The sequence below is a fragment of the Ananas comosus genome, linkage group 11 (assembly GCF_001540865.1).
Source record: "Ananas comosus cultivar F153 linkage group 11, ASM154086v1, whole genome shotgun sequence".
Classification (NCBI taxonomy): Eukaryota; Viridiplantae; Streptophyta; class Magnoliopsida; order Poales; family Bromeliaceae; genus Ananas; species Ananas comosus.
In genome coordinates this window covers 10,348,055-10,363,755 of record NC_033631.1, presented here as the reverse complement: position 1 = coordinate 10,363,755, position 15,701 = coordinate 10,348,055, and the positions used below count along the sequence as shown (strand labels likewise).

The following is a 15,701-nucleotide window of genomic DNA, read 5'->3' as shown; positions in this document are numbered from 1 at the left end:
TAGATCAGTTAGAAATTTTCACCTTCTACGGAAAGATTAATATTGAAAATTAGCATTTCTACCTAATCCAAAAACCATGTCCTTGATCAGTTTTATAGATAGCTTAAAGTGATGGATTTATTAACACCACTGCTAACGTCCCCGTAAATATACTTATTATTTGTAGGGTCTACAAGTTGTTTCTCTAATAAGTGTGCAAAAAATTATATAATTTGTCATAATGACAAAAATAAAATTAATAGTTCTACTGACCGTTTTTAGTGTAAGTGGCAAAGACTTAATTGTTAATGCTTAAGGTTTTAAATTCGAAGCCTAAGTTGTTTATGTTTCCGAATAAGTTCATTTCTAAAAAAATGAATGAAACACTAACAAACTATTACTTTTTTTAAGAAAAAAAATTGTTCTAATCCTGCTATTGGCATTTAAATTTGAGGTTTAGAATGTTGTTTCTTCTTGTTGTTGTAATAGATCTTCCATAACAAAATGAAAAAGCATGAGCCAAATATGCTTTTAGAAGCAAATTTACTTTGCACCCGAGCGGAACTTCTTAAGTGTTTTCTTTGTCCAACATTGTAAAAAACATGTTGCTACCAAAGAAAAAAAGAGAAGAAGACGACGAAGAAGAAACAAGTATTAAGGAGAGTCATTAGACCATGCTTGAATGTCAAAACCTATTATTCAGTGACTGCAAATTAGGGGGCTTAATTTTATTTAAAAAACTTTGAGATTCATAATTAAATAGAATAACGTATTTTACTGAAAAATAATTAACTTATCTTATTTTGATTTAAAGGCTGAATATATAAAAAATCATCCTAAATATTTGATCACATAAAAGTACTATAAAATTTTTAAATAAATAATAAGAGATATAAGGACAAGTTATTCATACATGAAACTAGGAACCTTAATCTATGGTAATCCCTAATAATGTAATTATATTATAATATAATATAGTGTTTAAAGCATAGTAATAGCGTAAAAAATTACACGCTTCATTTTTAGGCCTAAAAAAAAAAAAGGAAAAAAAAAGGAAAAGACAGTCATGACTAATTAATAAGAGACCTCAGAGAGAACAAGAATCCAACGGCGGTCGGCCCCAACGCCCACCGTTGTATTCTCATCATTTCATGTCCTGTTTTCTCCTCTGTCTATAAATTCCACCCCCCCCCACAAAAAAAAAATAAAAGAATCGACCAGACCGAATGGACGGCGCCGATCAGTACTCGTCGTCGTCGTCGGCGGTGGGGCTGTGCCTCCTCCCCTGGGAGCTGCTGGTGCAGGAGATCCTCCTCCGCCTCTCCCTCCCCGACCTGCTGCGCCTCCGCTCCGTCTCCCGCCCCCTCTCCTCCCTCCTCTCCTCCGACTCCTTCCGCCGCCTCTACCACCTCCGCCACTCCTCCGCCTCCTCCCATGGCTGGGTCTTCGTCTTCAAGAAGCGGCCCCCGCGCGACGCCGTGCTCCGGGGCTTCCACGGCGCAGCCTCCCGCTGGTTCCGCATCCCCGTGGCACCGCTCCTCCTCCCCCCCGGGAGGACGCTCCCTTCCTCCTCGCCGCCTCGGCCCTTCTTTTCCTCTTTCGCTCCAATGGCCTCCGCGCCCTACCTCGCCGTCGACCTCTCCTCCCGCTCCCTCCGCCGCCTCCCCTCCCGCTCGGCCCCCGCGGCACACTCCACTCCTGGCGCCGCTCCCCTCCCACCTCTCTCCTCCGACCTCGGCCCCGCCCACACTCCCCTCCGCTTCGCTTCCTCTTCGCCGAGCTCGTCCACCACCGCCCTTCCTCTTCGAGTACGCTCCGACGGCCGACGCCTGGCGCTCCTTCGAAGCCGCCCCGCCCCCGCCCCGCCCGCCCGCGACGCCGCCGACGTCTACCTCCACGTCGCCCAATCCGGCCCCGAGAGCCTCGTCCTCCGCGCCGGCCCCGACCCGGTCGTGTACCGGCCCCGCTTCCCCCCCGGCGAGGACCCGCGCGCCGGCGACCGGATGCACGTGCACGGCAACGGCCACGTGGCGGTGATCCGATCGGCCGCCGCGGAGGAGGGGGCCGGGGGCAGGGCGCGCGCGCGCGTGGTGACCGGCGTGGAGCTGTGGGGGATGGCCCCGCGCGGCGGCGGCGGCGGCGGCGGTGAGTGCGCGTGGGAGATGACGTCGCGGGTGCCGCGGGAGGGGATCGAGGAGATCAGGAAGCCGTACGGGGTGATGATGGGTTGCCTGGCGGAGAGGGACGGGGTGGTGAGGCTGGTGCTCCTCTCCAACTGCAAGGGCTCCTGGGACTTGGCGTGGCTCTCCTACGACCGCGCCCGCTGGCGGTGGGCCCCCCTGCCGGACTGCGGCACTAAGGGCCTCAACATGGCCGGCATCGCCCTCTCCTCCACCTTCTCCCGCCTCTGGCCCTCTCCCTCCCCGTCCCCCTCCGCCGACGCCGCCGCACAATACTGGTGACCCAGCAGTGACGGCGACGGCCACAGTGACGGCGACGGCATGTCAATTAATTCTGCCCGTAGCTCCTGCACTCCAAACAAACAAAAACTAAAGACTTGGACTCAGGTGCACCGATCTCAAAGCAAATCACTGATGGCTTTGTGAAGTGGTGTGGTTGGTAGCAGCAGGTTAATTTGGTCTGATTTAGCCATTTTGGGGGTTGGTTGAGTTGGTTGCCTTGTTTGTCAGTTTGTAAGTTGAACTGTATATATTATGTCTATATATTTTGCTCTTATTTTCTGTGTTAATTTGTTGGTCTAATTGTTTGAGAAGCCCTGATTGGTGAATTGTATCACGTATTTGAATTAATGAGGAGACGGGAAAAAGAAAGGAAAATGTCTTGGCTTTTACCTGTCACATTATAGTCGTATATATGGCCAACTGTATACAACATATAATAATACTATACTATATAAATAAATGGCGAGGCACCGACCGTCTCTAGAGTAAGTGGTAAAGGACTTAGTGGTTGGTAGTCGATACCTAAGTTCGAATCCTAGTTGATTCACATTTCTAGCTAAATTTATTTCTAAATAAAATAAACGGAACGAATAATATGCTACATATCTCTTTAAAAAAAAAAAAATGACGAGCCCTTAATAAATGCTCAATGATTAAATTGTGTGGAAGAAGATTACTATTTTGTCATTTGTGGAGTTAGATATTCGTTGAACCAACTACAACATCCCCGAGTACGAAGGGAATCACAAATGGCGAACGACATCTTGCAGAATCCGACCCCATTATAGTTACGGGTCAACATTGCTTCGATGGCTAATAGGTTATCTAGGTTTGTTGGGCTCAGGCATGGGTACACAACAAATAGATCTATGCTGCTTTTGCCAACTCATAAAACCTAATCTTTATTTTTTTTAAAAAAAAAACTTATTTTAAATATTTACTTATCTATTATATTTGAAGCAGGGGCACAATTTGTTTCGTGTAATGCTTTTGGTGAAATTGTAGAGCGCAAGTATGTCATCTCCTGGTTCATGTATGGCGCGAATTGCGGCATCACCCTACCCCTGAGTTCAAAAAAATCGATAACTCTGTGGGCCGTGACACAATCCGCTCAAGCTCCTGACCACCGTTTGGTTGGGGGTTAAGGGGTGGAATAACCCCTTAACCCCCAATTTATACCCAAACATCACTTTTTTGGGGTGGGGTTAGTAAATCCCACCCCAAACCGGGTTAGTGAGGTTTACTAATCCTACTCCCCCTCCCAACTTTAACCTCGCACGCATCCCAAGCCCTTACCTTTTTTTTCTTTATCAATCATTAACCCCACTCCCCCTCCCAACTTTAACCCCGCACGCATTTCGAGCTCTCACCTTTTTCTTCTTTATCAATCATTATCTTCTTATCCATCTATTCCAACCAAACATTTTTTTTCACTATCCTAGACTAACTCCAACCTCCAACCAAACACAAAAAAATTTTAACACCATTTTAATCCTGAACTTAACCCTATTCCTGTAATAGCTACTTTTTCTTAACCCCGAACCAAACGGGGGCATAGAGATCAAGAACCAGAATATAAAAAAACTCTGCATAAGAAGCAATTTTATGTTACATTTAAGTCACAAATATTTTAGTCAATAATTTTTGACATGATTAAAAATCCAAACTAGTTTAAAATATCATCAAATATAATGGAATGTCAAAGGCTTTGTTTTCGATGCCGTGGGTTCGATAAAATATTAAAATCCACCATTAGTAAATAACATGCACTAAAAATATGATTTAGACCTTTAATTACGACACACAACTATAATTTACCTACTTTAAGACAGGGACATGTCGCATGCGTCACGTATACGTGAGCAAATTAAATTAAACTTATTAATAAAATCATAATCTTATCCATTTGAAGCCCCCTCTCTTTTAAGTTTAAATGCTCCACGCTTTTCCCCTCCCAAAACCCCTCTCCACAAAAACACCATGCACTCTCCCTCCTCCAACAATGGCGTCAATTTATACAAAAAGTGCCCCAATCCCCTTCTCCCCCAAACCCCCGAAACCCAAAACTCTAAACCCTTTCCCCAACCCCGTTCTCCCACAAATCTCCCCCAAAAAGTCCTCAACACTCTCTTCTCCTACCCCTAACGCCATTACCACCACCTCCTCCTCCTCCGACCTCAACCTCCACATCCGCCGCCTATGCGTCCATGGCCATTTACACCAAGCTATCCTCCTTCTCGACTCCTCTTCTACGGAGGACCCGCTCGAAGAGACCACCTATGTCGCCCTCCTCAGGCTCTGCGAATGGAAGCGGGCGGTCGCCGAGGGCTCGCGCGTGTACTCCCACATCGATTCCACGAGTGTCCATCTCACGCTTCGCCTCGGGAACGCGCTGCTGAGCATGTTTGTTCGGTTTGGGAATCTCCTTGTTGCGTGGTCAGTGTTCGGTAAAATGGTTCAAAGAGACGTCTTTTCCTGGAATGTGATGGTGGGTGGGTATGGAAAGGCCGGGTTTATGGAGGAGGCGTTAGATTTGTATCAAAGGATGATATGGGCCGGCATTGTACCGGATGTGTACACGTTCCCTTGCGTTCTGAGGAGTTGCGGAGGTATTCCCGATCTTAATCTGGGCAGGGAGGTCCATGGCCATGTAGTTCGATTCGGGTTTGCGTCGGAAACTGATGTTCTAAACGCTTTGATTACCATGTATGCAAAGTGCGGTGATTTGGTGAATGCACGGAAGGTGTTTGATGATATGCCTAAAAGAGATTGTATCTCTTGGAATGCAATGATTGCTGGATATTTTGAGAACGAGGAGTCTGTTAAAGGGTTAGCATTGTTTCTCACCATGCGAAATCGTTCTATTGAACCGGACCTTATGACAATGACGAGTGTGATCTCTGCTTATGGATCATTGAGCGATTGGAGTTTAGGAAAGGAGATTCATGGGTATGCGATCAAGAAAGATTTCATTGCTGACGTTTCAGTCCATAACGCATTGATTCAGATGTATTCCAGTCTTGGGAGACTGAGCGAAGCTGAGAAAATCTTCTCTAGAATGGAATTCAAGGATGTTGTTTCATGGACCGCGATGATTTCTGGTTATGAGAAAAATGGTTCCCCGAGTAAGGCTCTGGAAGTCTATGAAGTAATGGAAGCCCAAAACATGAAACCTGATGAGGTCACAATAGCTAGTGTACTTGCGGCCTGTGCCTGCTTGGGTCGTTTAGATATCGGCATCAAGTTACACGAACTTGCAAGAAGTAAAGGGCTTGTTCCGTATACTATAGTTGGAAATACTCTTGTCGATATGTATTCAAAGTCTCGATGCATCGATAAAGCCATTGAAGTATTCAAGCACATGCCTGAGAAAGATGTGATATCTTGGAGTTCAATAATCTCTGGCTTTCGCATAAATCATAGGAGTTTTGAAGCTTTGAGCTTCTTTCGCCGCATGCAAGCCAATGTAAAACCCAACTCTATCACATTCATTGCTGCCCTTTCCGCGTGCGCTGCAGTTGGAGCATTGATGTGCGGAAAGGAGATTCACGCTCAAGCTCTGAGAAATGGTTTAGGATCCGAGGGTTATCTTGCAAATGCGCTCTTAGACTTGTATGCTAAGTGTGGAAGGACAAAATATGCTTGGTCTCAGTTCAATATACAGGAGAAGAAGGACGTGGTATCTTGGAATATCATGCTTACAGGCTATGCCGGGCGCGGACAAGGTGATCTCGCCGTTCAATTGTTCGATTGGATGGTGGATGCTGGAGTGAAGCCAGATGAAGTTACATTTGTTGCTCTCCTTTGTGCTTGTAGTAGGTGTGGATTGGTTAGTCAAGGTTGGAACTTTTTTAACAGCATGAGTAAAAACTACTCCATAGTCCCGAATTTAAAGCACTATGCTTGTATGGTGGACCTTTTGGGACGTGCAGGGCTTTTGGAGGAAGCCCACAGATTCATAAAAGAAATGCCCATTGAGCCAGATGCTGCCATATGGGGAGCACTGTTGAATGGATGCAGAATACACCGCAATATTGAGCTTGGCGAACTTGCTGCTGAGTTCATATTTAATTTGGAGTCGGAAAAAATTGGATACTATATACTCTTATGTAACCTATATGCTGATGGGGGAAGATGGGATCAAGTGGCTAGAGTTAGAAAGATGATGAGAGATAAGGAATTAGAGATTGATCCCGGATGCAGTTGGGTTGAGGTTAAAGGAACCGTTCATGCATTTCTTAGTGGTGATGAATCTCATCCACAGATCAAGGAGATCAATGCTGTCTTAGGTGGCCTTTACGGTAGGATTAAAGCAGCGGGTTATTTTCTTGAGGATCAATCGTCGAATGACCTTGAAGAATCAAAGAGCGATATATTTTGTGGCCATAGTGAGAGATTAGCTGTTTCTTTTGGACTCATAAATAGTGTGCCTGGGACGCCGATTTGGGTTACCAAGAACTTGTATATGTGTCAGAGGTGTCATAGAATTTTAAAGTTGATTTCAAAGGTTGTGCGGCGAGATATAACAGTGAGGGACACAGAGCAATTCCACCATTTTAAAGATGGGAAGTGTTCTTGTGGAGATGAGGGTTATAGGTAAAAAATAACTATGAAGGTATATAAGAGTTGCTTGTTTCTTTTTCTGTAGCCTCATGGATATCAGGTAATGAGCCCTCTATAATGAAGATAATTTTTGGGTCTACAAAAGAGAGTTACATCATGCCATTGATAGCAAATGTGAGCAGCGAGACAGTGCATTGCTGTAGATATGTGGTTTGAGCTAAAGGGTAAAGTTTCATGGAGTAGCTCAATGTGATGGAATTTTACGAGTACAAAGTGGAAAATAACTCTAAATAAGCTATATGCTGTAGAGTTTATAATGGTATTGCAATGATGGGGAACATAGATGGCATTGTATCATCAATTGTCCTGTGAGATCTTTCTACATGGACAAAGGGCTAATATCTTCTCTTTGATCTCATAATTCTCCTTTAAAAATTATCTATTTAAAGGGGGATATAATCCAGATTGATTGATGCCTTAAGGATTCTGCTGTTTTCAGGGAAGGATTTTCATATACTAAAGTTGGATGATCATTTTGCTTTAGCATCGTCATGGCATATTGTGAGTTAGAGAAAGGCCATAACCTTCTATTTTTTGCATGGCAAATAAAAATGCAAAGTCCATTAACTTCTATTTTTTTGCATGGCAAGTAAAAATGCCGAAACATCATTATTGAAACCTCGAAGATAAGAGTTGCTTTGAGATGTTTTGAATCTTTGGTGGCGTCATCAAATATGCGCTCTCATTCTTCCCATGCCTTTATATTCTGAGAAGTAATTCAATTTACTTCTTGATTCTTTTCTCTTACTGCCTTCGACTCGTCAGCATGCTGCAACAAGATATCTAGAGCTTTTCCTGCAAGCAGATTCATTGGGTTCTGCATCTTCTTTCATCCAAGTAAGCCAGAAACATTATAACAGTTTGTACAATGCTAAGATCGGCGATCACTTGCCTGAATTCTTTGTGTATATAACTGTCAGTCTTTATGCATATAACCTCGTGCAAGTATGTGGAATTATGCAAGTTCTCCTGTCAAGTTGGTATTTGTTCATTTCATGTGTCCCTGCCTGTGCCTGTGTGCCTATGCAAAAACCACTTTTGTATGTATACTCTGGCATAACTACAAATAAATATGCTTCCAGGAGTAACGAGCACACCCGCAAATACCAACTTTCTAGGAATACTTAAACAATTTTGCATAGTCATGGGGGTTATATACACACACAAAGAATAAAAAGAACATATAAAAATTGATGATGCATCTACTACCTTGCTGGAATAATTGCTGATATCCATGCTGTATAATCTGTTCTGTAGATTCCTCTGTTCAATGCCACTCTATTATTCTTGACATAAACTAGCTTTTTAAAGGATCATGTACCTGATTAATTTTGCAGCCAACTATGCTTATAACTTGAAAAGGCAGTGTCTCTCAGAGTCTTTACTAATTTTGCGCTGCTAAGTGCTGCCATTAGAGAATGTAAATTAGATTTTTAACATGTTGTCTAATTTATCTGAGTGTTTTAGGGAGTTTCCATAGTAATCATCTTTACCTTATTCTTTTTCCAATGAATATTTTAATGACTAAATCAACTTGACGTGGAAAACATCTTAATATTTCAAACTATTCATCAAAATGCTTACTTTTTGAAAGGTAATTTGTCAGAATAATTCATTTTTCTTGAAATAAGGTAAATCATTCTGTATGTTAAATTCATTATTCTTATTTGCATTAAACTAAAATTAGTTTACTCATGATTTAATGGACATCGAAATGGATTAGAACTAATCTTCTAGATTGCAATTGTTACACATAAGTTCTCTCCAGAACATCTAAACATGCCCCATTTGTGTATTCTTTCTATGGTAAATATAAAGTGATGCATATGATACATACCTTCATGTTGTAAAAGCTTCTTTCCTTTAGAAGTAGGCATTCCGCTGCATCCATCAAATTAGTCACAAGGCCCTCTCTCACCTAGCCCCACATTATTTACAAATTTACTCCTTGTTTTGGATTCCCTTAAGTGAACATTGCCACAAATTGCAAATTCACAAACCCGACCCCAGGGTTCTCCCAAATTAAATTTGGCCTCATAATAATAGTAACCCCTTGCTCTGGTCCCTCACATGCTTTTTTTTTTTTAATATCCTATATAGCAACTTGAGCATCAATAACATAAATATATAGTCTTGCAGGAAAAGGAGGACAAGTGGAAATCCTCACCATTCATAGTAATAAGGACCCGAAAGCTCCCTCATTGAATGGCACAACTCCACAGTCCACACCAAGGTAAAAGAATCTATTAATTATTTTATTACTTTATTTTTATTGCACAATTTAAACTCTGTTGCTCTGAAAATGTTCTTTGAGTTGCATAGGATTCCATATAGTTCTAATTGGTACAATTATCTGGTCATTGCTTTATTTAAGATAATGATGCATTTGAAAGTACAATTGCCTAAAAATTTGAAAATAAAAAAGTTTACAAGTACATCTGGTTGATACTTTTACAAGTCAATTATTGTGATATCAACATCCAAACACTAAGCACTCCAGGTCTTTCTGCGGAAAAAAAGAACCATAAACCACTCTCATGGATTGCTTGTTCATTTTTTAAGATCAATTAATCAACTCCGTCATTAAATTATCATTTCTCTGTTGATGATTGATGCTTGGGATATATGCTAGAGCTTTAACCACATATCATCATTGTAATTGATTTTGTGAGAACCTCAAATCCTTAAATCTCTTAAAGACAGTTACCCAACTATAGGATAATTGTAAAAATGAAAGAAACAAAAGCATAATCAGCATGATTTTCATTATTGGAGCATTCTCGTGAGTACAATGAACATACAGAGATTTCAAAACAATCGGTAGATTTCAGTATCAATTAAGACAGTTCCCTAATCTTTTTTGTCAAGTCATTTGGGTAACAAAAACTTTTCAAACTGTTGTGGATTCCCCCCAGATCCTTAATAGCATGATTAATCACCCTTTACGAGCTATAATTCCAATACCATTTATTTTTGGAAAAACTTTAAATACCACTCCTGTGTTTTGTATTTTTTCACTTTAGTGCCCTATGGTTTAAAGTGTATCAATTTAGTACTTTGTGGTTTCATTTTTTTTATTATTATCTATTTCACTAATTTTTTTCGTTAAATGAGTGACAAAGTTAAAAATTAAAGGATACTAAAGTGAATATTTGATAAATCTAGATGGGATATATGAAGTTTTTTGTATATAATTTAACGAAATATTAACGGATGAGCTGACGAAAAGAAAAAAAAAAATGAAATCATAGGGTACTAAGTTGATACACTTTAACCTACAGGATACTAAAATGTGAAAGTAGGAAATCACAAAAATAGTATTGAAAGTTTACTCTTTATTATTTTTCATATCTACTTTTTCTGTTTCTCTTTGTACTTTATGTTCATCTTATTTTATGCATCCGTGCTTCTTGATGCGTCCCTTAGCCACTAGGTGGTACCCAATTTTTTTTTTAAAATAAATTATATTACCAAGAACGATTATTATCTCCCAATCCATTATAATATAATGTTACACGAATATTGATGTAATCCTTGTCGGGCGCAGAGTGCGTTTTTAATATTAAAATAGTATAATTTGTTGAAGGGCAAGTAATGAGTGCTCATCTTAGACGCTTTAAATTAATAACCCAAGTGGTGATCAAGAGCTATTAGTACATGTATATTATTATTGAACAACCGCTATACTTTTTGCATTGTGCATCTATTTTATATCTTCAAAGTATGAAGGAAAATTTTATAATATATTAGAGAAGTTAAAGGAAACTTATCGATTCTAATCAAACAATTATCCACAGTTGGACCGGAAGGAAAGAGAATAGAATGGTTATTATTAGTTAATCTTTTTTTAATTCATTCATGGAGCAATCAACACGATAGAGATTTTTTAATTGGAAAAAGAAAAAAGAAGGGCAAAAGGATCACAAGAAGTAAAGGACATGGTGTATATTTTTATTGCAAAACAATTTTTATAGTATTGTGGTAAACAAAAAGTTAGAAAATTTTCCTGTGACTTTTATGCTTCCTTGTAATTTTGATTTTACTTCCCCTCTTGCTAAATTTTGTAATACCAGTTCATATTAATATTCGACCCCTGAAACCCATATTTGTCTGCAGTTATTCTGGAATACAAATTAGAGAAGTTGACAAATTCTTCTAATTTGGTTTTTTTTTTTTTTTTCTTTTTTTGAGAGAGAGAAATAGGTAACACGCTACCCGCTTCGTTTATTTCATTTAAAAATAAATTTAGCTAGAAATGTGAATCAACTAGAATTCTAATTTGGTTATTGCTTCTATGTCACAGAGGTAACAACATAGTAGCCGAGATACATATATCAATTTTATATATCAACAAAAGTAAATACAAAAAAAAAAACAAAAGTAAATACATATCAATTTTATATATCAACAAACTTGTTTTATGAACCCATGTTTAATACAAAATTGTGAAGAATCGTACTGTCAAAATAAAAATAAAAATTATTGAACCATATGGTTGACTCTTTCACGGCAAAGATAGCGTTATACGGATAAGATAAGGGCATGTTTAAAAATGAGGGCGGCCTAGGGGTCAAAGACCTAGAGACCATGAATGTAACTTTATTAACTAAATGGTGGTGGAGGTTCTTCTCTAACAGGAACCATCTATGAGGCACACTAGTAGACGGAATCTACTATACCCGATGGAAACCACTTGCGGAAGGCAGGTCATTAAAACCCTACTCTTTTTGGTGGAAGAGTATTCTAATGACCAGGGAGGTCTTCAAATGTGGTATGTCTTTTACAATTGGGAACGGTCAAATGGTTAATTTTTGGACTGATATCTGGTGCGATCGAGCTCCACTGCGAACTTTATATCCATGTATCTTTGATAAGATCACTTCCAAAAACTCTAGACTGAAGGAGTGTTGGGGGAGAAATGTGGAAGTGGCATAAGATTTTGTCAGGATTCACCCCTTCGACCCCGACAGACAGCGACCAACTATCAAATTTCAAGGAGTTGCTTGTTACAATTTCTCCAAGTAATTCACATGACGAAATAAGATGGAGGTGAACACATTCCGAAACGTTCTCGGTCAACTCAGTATATAAATTCCTTACGGACGGTGGAGTCAGAGTTGACAGTCCCGTACGTCTTTGGAAGATTAGATTCCCTCTTAAAGTCAAGATCTTCGTTTGGCTTGTGCTGAAAAACAAGGTGCTTATCAGGGATAACCTTCTCAAAAGGGGCTGGAATAGAGATAAAAATTATGTTTTATGTCTAGATGAGGAGACTGTAGATCATCTCTTCTCTGGCTGCGCCTACACAACAGCTTTACTGAAAGATTTGCTACCTAATAAACTAATCTTTAACAATCGCCATTCCGCGAAGAAGATTTGGGAAAAAAGTAGTGCCAAAAAGGGCGCACAGGGGATATAGAAATGTTAACCATCGTTGCAACGTGGTGAGTATTATGGTTGGAGCGCAACAAAATAATTTTTCAGCAATCAAGACGGGTGCTAAGGAGTCTGTTTTTGGAGATCAGAGTGCTTAGAGACTCGTAGAATCGTTCATGTAGTTGATATGTGATATTTTTGTTTTTCTTTTTGGTTTTCTTTCTCTTTTCTTCTTTTCTTTTCTCTTTTGTCTTTCTTTTGTTTTTCTCGTACCTTGAGTTTGTCTTTTTTTTTTTCCTCTTTTTTTCCTCTCGAGGCTCTGGATGTCTCAATCTGTAGCTAGGTTCACTCCCTAGTTGAATGAAGCGGTAGCATGCTGCTACCTTTTCTCGAAAAAAAAAGGGTAAGGGCATGTTTGGAGGGATGAAATTAAAATATAATGAAACTCATGTGCAGCGACGTTAAATTTATTGTTTGTTTTGATAGAATTTAGTAGCATGAAAGAAAAGTTTCAACATTTCTGTTATTTGTTTAGCTGAAGCTTTACCATAAGTTGTTTTTTTTTTACTTTTTGTTTTTGGTATTATCAGCATGTACGTTTCATCTTATATCATATAATCCTAATTTCTCCTAAATGTTTAGATAAATTGTAGACAAACAATTTTAGTGAGATAACATTTTAATAATTTTTATAGAAAGTGAATAAGTGGACGAAGATTACTAAACTTCCATATAGAGTCAAGTGCGCTGAAGTAGGAAAAAAATTATAACTACAGTAACAGTACCTTTTCATACTTACAGTAAAAGAGCCATTTTTGTATATTTCTGAAAATTTTTTATCTTTCTTATTTAATCTTATCAAAAGCTAATATTAAAAATATTTTTTAAAGGTTCTAAATTATTTCAAATATGCTTTTCTATTAGTGAACTGTTACGAAAACCATTGTCTCTGTGACCCTTCAAACATACTTTTTTACTGTTATCAACTGTTCTTATTTGTCCTTAGGTTAGAGGCAAAAGAAGTATTTTGACTTTTACCTTTCAGATATATTATTTTAGCGTCACCAATTTTTCTTATCTGCTTTTAAATTAGGGGTAAAAAAAGGTATTCTGACATTTTTTTAATTCTAATAGAAAATTAATGCGGAATTAATCTGAAATGACTTGACAGTGGAATATATTCAAAATAAAAAAATTAAAAATATATAAAGATATTTGAAAATTTTGAAAGACATATTAGATATTGACCTTATATATTAAAATAATGGGGCAATTATTTATATACCCTTGAAAAGTTTCTGACTTTTCGATTTATCTCTCTTAGAAGACTAATATTAAAAATATCTTTTTTACGTTCCAACCTATTTCTAATATACTTCTAGAGTTAAAATCTGTTAATTAACTCTGTTATCTCTATAAAATTACTATTTTGTCCTTTCAAATATACCCTTCCACTATCACTGATTTTCTTATTTATCCTTAAAGTAAGGGGCACAAAAAGTATTTTGACTTTTGGTCTTTCTAATATACCCCTCTACCATAACCAATATTTCTTATTTACCTTTAAGTTAAGAGCAAAATTGATATTTTAATTTTTTTTAACTGTGGTAGATATTTAACTCACGTTTAACTCAAGTTAACTTAATAGGAGATAACTGTAGGGATATTTTGCAGTAATGGTGGAACATATAAAGAATATTTTAGAAAAAAAAAAAATAAATCGGATATTTTTAAATATACTAGAGGTATATAGATAATTATCCCTAAAATAATTGTGGGAAGTTACCCCTTACACGAATTCAAACACGCCCCAAGCGGTAATGGTCCCTTAAAAGCGAAACGGAGACCACAGAAAGATTCCGAATTGGCCCCTCCCAATGCACTAAACGTGACTAACCATCTCGGACGCGGACCACCGCATCATTGGCTCGACTCGGGCCCCACCACAATCGGGTCCGTTTCCATCCCGTGCATTGTGCCTGCACCTGGTGCACGAGCAAGCACCGCACCACCTGTCAATTATTATTTTAAAATTAAAATAATAATAATATGATAGATGTGATATGCAGTATCGTAAATGTGTATACATATTAAAATTCATACATCTTCTGGGCACCCAGTAGCTTTAAAATTTAACGTCGTTGAAGGAGTTATTAATTTGGTTTATAAAGAATCGGTGGTGGTCGAAATTTATAATTTATGTTGTATAAAATTTTTGAATATAATGGAAGACATTTAGGAATCGTTGTTAGGTTGATACATATCAATTTCATTGTAGTTTTTAAGCATATACAGATTCAAATATGATATTAGATTTTAATGCAGTGGACATTAAATAATGTAGTTGAAACTATACCAAGAAGCTTAATTGTGACAATTAGCATTACGTCCAAATTGACCATAATTTTAACTACAGTAGTTAAAAAGAATAATTTTAATGCTATATAATTTTAACTATACTGTATTTTAATTGCATTTAATCAGGCTCCTGAATGCGTAAATATTTTAATTTTAAAGTCTAGTTTTATTTTCTTCTAGAGTGTGGTGTATAAAATGTATTTAAACGCCGGGCGCAGGCAACAATTTTTTTTTGCACCTTGTGAGTTGTGACCCCGTAACGCTAACGCCCACCTTGGGCGCGCCACCCTGTGACGTGGGCCCCACCGATCCGGCGGATCGGTGGGCACGCACCCGATTAGCCGTCCGCGTCTCGATTGGACGGCCGTGATCGCGACGCGGCCCCTCGAAAGCGATTCCCGTCACCCGCGACGAGCCGTGTCGACTCACCGGGACCCACCCGGGAGAGAGCCGGGCCCCACGTGTCAGTGTCCAAGCATGCTCATTAGTTCCTTTCACCTGACGGGGTCTCACTCCTCCAGTTCTTCTTTTTTTCTTTTTTCTTTTTTTTTTTTTTCTTTTTTTGGGGTACCCTTTTGCCCCAATTGGATATGGGCGGTGAAAGATACAACCCGCATTTTTTTTTCCAATCTATAAAGTGTTGAAACAGGTAGGGCCCACAAGGGTGAATCCAGAACAACATTGGCTGGGCTTGGCGCACTGCGCCATCCGTGGACCGCGACCCGCACGGGCGGTGTTGATTGGAAAGTATTTCGAATGGACGACACGAGAGAGTACGGTCCACGGAAGACGTGGTGGACCGAGTCGATGCAAAAATTGAACGATCTACTCGCAACAGGCGCGTGCCTCAACACGAGCAGCGTCACCGCTTCACGCACTCAAGAGGAAACGGGGGAACAGCGC

At 39.4% G+C, this 15,701-nt stretch overlaps 2 protein-coding genes across 4 annotated transcripts; both read left to right on the top strand.

The window, feature by feature from the left end:
• LOC109717057 lies at positions 947-2,830 on the top strand. Its single transcript, XM_020242718.1, is given in 6 exon segments — positions 947-1,541; positions 1,544-1,603; positions 1,605-1,644; positions 1,647-1,769; positions 1,772-1,858; positions 1,861-2,830. Coding segments are annotated over 6 exon segments (1,227 nt in total). The 5' UTR covers positions 947-1,205; the 3' UTR covers positions 2,442-2,830.
• LOC109717463 (pentatricopeptide repeat-containing protein At1g15510, chloroplastic) lies at positions 4,368-12,910 on the top strand. 3 transcript variants are annotated; one of them, XM_020243272.1, is made up of 3 exons: positions 4,368-7,901; positions 9,204-9,297; positions 11,702-12,910. In XM_020243272.1, exon 1 carries the CDS (start codon positions 4,375-4,377, stop codon positions 7,039-7,041), a length of 2,667 nt encoding a protein of 888 aa, XP_020098861.1. In that variant the 5' UTR covers positions 4,368-4,374; the 3' UTR covers positions 7,042-7,901; positions 9,204-9,297; positions 11,702-12,910. The 3 variants fall into 3 exon arrangements, with proteins under 3 accessions (XP_020098861.1, XP_020098862.1, XP_020098863.1); XM_020243273.1 differs by having other exon boundaries at positions 9,196-9,297; XM_020243274.1 differs by lacking the exons at positions 9,204-9,297; positions 11,702-12,910 and having other exon boundaries at positions 4,368-7,372; positions 7,504-7,637.

Bases quoted from the DNA above. Each gene is read 5' to 3' on its own strand.
- LOC109717463 (XM_020243272.1), top strand. From the start codon at position 4,375: ATGCTCCACGCTTTTCCCCTCCCAAAACCCCTCTCCACAAAAACACCA.